A 6,000-nucleotide genomic window follows, 5' to 3' on the forward strand; every position below is an offset into this window, starting at 1 on the left:
ACCAGTTCAAAAGAGATTCAAATGCCAGTCAAATTATTTGTACTGAAAGTCAGGCCTCCGAACTTGTGTTCCAACTCCTTTCTTGTGGAAACAAAGAACTGCAAAGCGCAAATTTCCTGAATTCCTCTTCTAACTAAGGTGTGGAGGCCAAGAGCAAAGAGATTTGTGACTGCAATCTAGTAATCTGATGCACTTTTTAAAGAACCTTTTAATATTTCTCTTTGCCACCTTTTCTGCAAAATCCTTTGATATTTGCAGTTTCAGAGATGGCAACCTAATGTGCCATTAAGCACAGGAGAACTATTTGTGTTGCTGAAACCTGTGCAATCCATGGCATATTTCACAGAACAATGTAATTAGAGACATCATTAGAGAAATAGGAAAAAACGCAAACACTTCAGATGGAGGTGGGGATTTCTGTGGTACATGTTTCCCTACCTAGGGTGGCTTGCTGAAATATGCAATAAATGCATTGATACCTAGCCTTGCATTCTTTTGATAAGAAAAGCCTGCCATATCACAGTAGGAGTCCCAACATGATGCATTACATGAATGATATTTTATATTTATGATACTTTATATTTATGACCATTTCATCCCAAAGGCTTCAAGAGTACTTTTATGAACTATACATGTCATCCCGGTGAAACATAGCCAGTTTTACTAATTAGCAGAAGAGTACTAGTACACAAACACACTGCAACAGGAAACCTTATTAGCCAAGGTCATTAGATAAGACCTCCATTTCAATGAAAATTGGCACTTGACTTCTGATGGCAGTATGTTTTCAAAAGAATAACAATTCCATAGGGCTCCTCTAAAATAGCAGTATCTTAATAATAAGCTTTTTGGCCCCCACTGCACCACAAGGACTTGTCTCCTGCAGCCCCTCTCCTCTGGACACTCAAAGCTGCTGCGGTCCAAAAGCCTTTGCCACCAAATGAACACAGTATCAGACCAGGTTCAGCAGAGATGTGCAAGTTGCACTCACATGGCTCAGGCAGCTGAGACCTTTGTCTGCTTTGCTAGTACAGTTAAATGAAAAAAAGCCACTGATTTACAGCACATTCTATTAGCCACAATACATCACAACTCTCTACCATTAATAATAAGTTCATTCCTTTATGAGAAGGAGAGAACAGCCAGAACCATTAAATATACACATCTTCTGGAGGTCAAAGGTACAACCTTAGTGTCCTCCTGCAACTTGTACTGGACTCTGCAACCAGTAAAACTAATTATAAAATCAATCTCAGATACTTTTCATTCCTATATATACACACCACTAATTGATTTTTTTCTGAGAAATGGAAAGCACTATTTTTTCATAAAGGGTTGGAGGGCAGTGGAGAGTATTTAAACTCTCTGTGTTTTTTTCTGGAGAAAAAAAATAGGGCAGTGTTTTATTCACAGTTCTGGCATGTGCCAGAAAGATGGACCCCCCCTCCCCCCCCAAAGCATTAAGAGCACAAAAGAAACAGACCCAACATGGTAAACAGAGGGAAAGGAACACACTACTAAGATTAAGAAATATAATGTGTGAGAAAATTGTAACTGTTTTTAAATGAAAAGGATGATCAGCTTCAAAATTAGTTCCTGTACGTGCTTCTTGCAGTAGCAATTATCACATCCATTTTAGAGATGGGGACAAAATGATAAGGGCTTGATCCAATGGTCAACGGGAGTTTTTCCAGGCACTTCAGTGTCATTGGCTCGGGCTCTAATGATCTTGCTCATGCTGCATACAAAGCCTGTGGCAGTCACTCAGTACATGAGCATATAGGACTGTCATTCCATCCTATTTCTAACAGGCACACATCACAGGCAGACTACAGTGTGTAGCTCACAGCATTTATTCATATTTATATGAATTTGTATGACTAAATTCAAAGCAGCTGAAATAGTCCATTCTCTATGCTACTTCCAAGGATACCGAGTAATAATAATAAACACCCATTGTCACTATGCTGAACACCAGGAATGCTGAGGAATACCCATTTACTGTCCTTGCTGAGTAAGACTCCCAGCAAGAATGATAAAGCCTTCTAAATTCTGATTTCCTTTTAAACATATTCTTATAAGCTCAGCTGAGAAAGATGCTCCAAGCTTCTGATGTGCACTCAGAGCAGAAAGATTTAGTTTAGGGAGCCGGATTTGGGGGCACAGGTGCCAGACATTGTGTAGAATCTGCACTTATGCTCCATTAATTGCCGACATATCTTCCCCCACCTCCGACCCCTTGGGAGAACAGCAGAGCAGCAGGCCCAGGCTGGTACCCAGCAGCAACACCAGCAGCAAAAGTAGCCAATTAGCCTCCAGAATAAGTGGTGTGCTGGGGGGGGATGATGGGGGGGGGAGAGATGTAGTTACCTAGCAACGAGAGAGCAGAAACAGCTGTGTAGCAGGCCCAGGCTGGTACCCAGGCAGTCACAGGCTAGCCAATTAGCACAGTGCATTTAATGCTGATGTGGTTTCCTAGTAACAGGCTGTACAAGTCTGTCTGTTGCACTCTTCTCCTCCTATCCTCGTACTTTCCCCCAGTCATGCAAGGCATCGCTGTTTGCCCTAATTACTGATTCTCTGCTGCTTCAAGCTGCCATTATTTTTGTCCCCAGAGAGGCAAAAAGAACTTTAAAAAAAATCTCCTCTAATAAGAGCTTTTAGTTTCCAATTCAGTTGAGCTCTAAAATGCAGAATCCAAGAAAAGGCATTGGCACCAAAGTAAACACATAAAAAGGGGAGAAAACCCACAGATGAATCTCAGCCCATTGTGTCAGATTTTTCCGGGACCCCACGGTATATATATTGCAAGTTTAAACTGAAGTACAAGCAATGAAAATGGCTATTTAGAGGTCTCAGCATAAATGTATATAATACAGCATTATGGCAAAGATCTGTTGTTTGTGCATTTGCAGTCAATGCCCACAGATTCTTAATAAATTACAGGCAACATATAAAGGTTCAGTATCAGTTATTAGAGCTGGTGAAAACAATATAAAATATTTGCTCAAAACAGTGCTAACATTTTAAATCATTTTGTTCCACAAGTTCTGCAATGATTTGTTGTTGTTTATTCACAATTTTTCTATTTTGAAATTGTTTAGTATTCATTTTCTGTCTCACCTCCTCCCACTTTGCTACTGAAAAAAGGGGAGAACGATGGAAGGAGAAAATGGGGAGAGTTAACAAGGGAGTAAAGGAAAAAATTAAAATGAAAATATAAACTCATATTTTTTTCATTTTACAGTTTTGTCAAAAATAAGGGGCATAATCTATTCCAAACAGTTTTACAAGAATATCCAATTCTGAAAATAAAACAACCTTTTCCAAAAATTTTTTTTCGTTAAAATGCAAGTTCTGCTAGTGATGCCCTGTTGCAGTCCTTGTTACCAGAGGATATTATGCAAACTGGTTGTTTCGTTGGGACTTTGGATGCAGTCTTAGACATTATCTCTTTTTACTTTTACGGGAGATGAAAACCCCAGCTCAGAAACCATCTGGGACAACAAACTCTATCATGTAAAGTTACTATATGTTGGTAAACGGACACAAATTCATCAACAATATCCATCATCTGCTGACCAAGTAATCTAGGTAATAGATTTCTCTTGCTTGATCTAAAGTCCACACTGAAGCCAATGGAAAAACTCTCTGTACACTAAACGGTACTGAAAATGCAGACAAAAATACGGCAATTATATCACACTTGTGCAAGGGGCTGTTTTCAGAACTTAATCCATCCAAAAGTTTTCACTAGAAAGTTCACTGATAAGTATTCTGGGCAAGGGCTATTTTCCATAGCAAATGCCAACTTTCCACTCCCAGTTATTAGTGTTATTTTTTTCAAATGGTTTTCTAAAGCTAAAGTGTTTTCCTGCCTCCCCACCCCTCTCCCTTTTCAGACTTCTTAAGTCTACAAAAGTGAAAGTTTTGAAAAGTTATAGATGACTAAAGTAGATGACAAAAGTAGAAAATGTATGCAAAATTAACTACCATGTGCACTTCTGATTTCATGTACTAACAAAATGTATGCAGACAAATTATTATTAAGTACACAGACAAATATATCATCCAGTTTAAATAGAAATGTTTATGCTTCCAATGCCTCTAGTGCATTAATACTGATTTAATGAAGACAGGAATCGCCATACTGAGATTGCCAAAATGTCCATCTAATTCCAACTCTTGTCTTTGTCAGAGGTACACGACCACGTTTCAGAGCAAGGTGTAAAATTCCTGATTAAATTTGTAATTGTTTAGTACTATACAGTGAAAAGATACTTCTTTCAAAGCTCAGCTTGTGATCACCTTTACCTTGAAACATGAGTCCTTCTAAATGTTAGTGTAGCTAGTATAGCTGCAGATATTTTATGGTAAGGGACCAAACTTCAAATGTGCGTTTCAAAAATTTGGTGTCTAACTGGGTTAAGATTACTGAAGTAGCAGTTTCATAGTTGTGTGCCTATCTGCAGATTTGCTATGCCAGCTTGAAAAATGACTCACAATTGTTTAATCGTTTCATTCTTTTTAAGACATTTGCCTTGAAATCTTCTAGTTGTTTACATGCACTTTTAATTAAATGTTGAAAAAAATACTCCCCCTTTTCTGTTTTAAAGACGACTTGCAAAGCAAAGCAATTGGGTTTGTGCTGTCTTGGGCATCATTATAATGTATAAAGCTGGCCTGTAAGCAGACCATGGACTTGAGCTTGCTGGGCTTGATTCCCTGATTATGCAAAGATTTCTGGATGCCCTTTGGGATTTGTGGATAATCTGAATTCTACTATGTACTTCTGTTTTCTCCATTCCAAACCAAGTAGGCTATCCTTTCATAAACCTCCTTATTTGGAAGTCTCTGTCTCAATCATTTTTAAATCTATCACAATGTATTATAGCTTACCAGGTGGTTACCAAATTTCCTTCACATCTTTTTGTGAGTGGCCTCAAACCAAAAGCCTTTTGAAGAAGTTAACAAGCCTTTTCCTCTGCTCTCCAAGAATTGTAGTAGGTTAGAAAGACACAATTTTAACTTACACAACAATACTAGCTTGTCTCCCTCCCATCCCTGTCCTTTATCTCTCTTTAAATTAATTTTCCTATCTGCTTTTCCTTGTGTCACCTTAAGGCTCACCTATCTCTATCATACACAAGCACCCTTAGCTTAATATTTTAGTGTAGGCACAATACTTGAACACCATTCATTCTCCAGGGATAAACATGTTTTTAATATTGGAATACATATTTTGGTTAGAAGCTCAGATACTATGGCTATGACTTATTCTAAAATACTCAGATTAGTCACATCCAATCCCAGAGATTGCAATTTAACATCTAGAGCTGGTTCCATATCTGACTCGTCCTCACCTTTGCTATGTGTGAAGAGCATCTTCAGGGAAATATTTCTCCATCACCCTCTGTTGAAAAAAAATGATGCAAAGAAACAATTTAGGGACAGATTCTGTTGCCTTTACCTCTGCTTACTACTTCTTTACTCTGCAAGTAGTCTTGGATTTTAGTGGGACTGTTCCTGGGATAAATGGCAATTCATTGGGGTAAAGACAGGAAAATCTGCCCCTTAGCTTTGCCGTCATTGCTTTCTATTCTTTCCTGTGTATCCAGACCCTTCACATTGTGGGGCCCTAACCAACTCACTCACTCTCTGTGGGCTTCATAGTTTCATAGTTTCTAGGGTTGGAAGGCACCTGAGCAGATCATGAAGTCTGACTCCCTGCCTTGGCAGGAAAGAGTACTGGGGTCAAACGACCCCGGCAAGGCATTCATCCAGCCTCTTTTTAAAGACCCCCAGGGTAGGAGCCAGCACCACTTCTCTTGGAAGTTGGTTCCAGATCCTAGCCACCCTGACAGTGAAGTAGCACCTCCTGATGTCGAGCCTGAATCTACCTTCTGCCGGCTTGTGACTGTTATTCCTGGTCACTCCTGGCAGTGCTCGGGGGAACAGGGACTCCCCCAATGCCTGCTGGTCCCCTCTGACTAGTTTGTA

The 6,000-nt window shown here is 39.4% G+C and overlaps 1 protein-coding gene across 2 annotated transcripts in view; it reads right to left on the minus strand.

The window, feature by feature from the left end:
* The window catches only part of KLF7 (Kruppel like factor 7), a 79,940-nt gene that overhangs the window by 22,887 nt on the left and 51,053 nt on the right, over nt 1-6,000 (minus strand). The window contains exon 3 of one of the 2 annotated variants that reach the window (XM_019554456.1): nt 5,364-5,413. The exons of the other annotated variant lie outside the window; for it this stretch is intronic. Within the exon in view, the coding sequence (XP_019410001.1) occupies nt 5,388-5,413 (26 nt within the window). The 3' untranslated portion in view covers nt 5,364-5,387. The remainder of the gene's footprint in view (nt 1-5,363; nt 5,414-6,000) is intronic. 2 annotated transcript variants of the gene reach the window in all.

The sequence above is a fragment of the Crocodylus porosus genome, unplaced genomic scaffold (assembly GCF_001723895.1).
Source record: "Crocodylus porosus isolate Cpor-Errol unplaced genomic scaffold, CroPor_comp1, whole genome shotgun sequence".
NCBI classification, from domain to species: Eukaryota; Metazoa; Chordata; order Crocodylia; family Crocodylidae; genus Crocodylus; species Crocodylus porosus.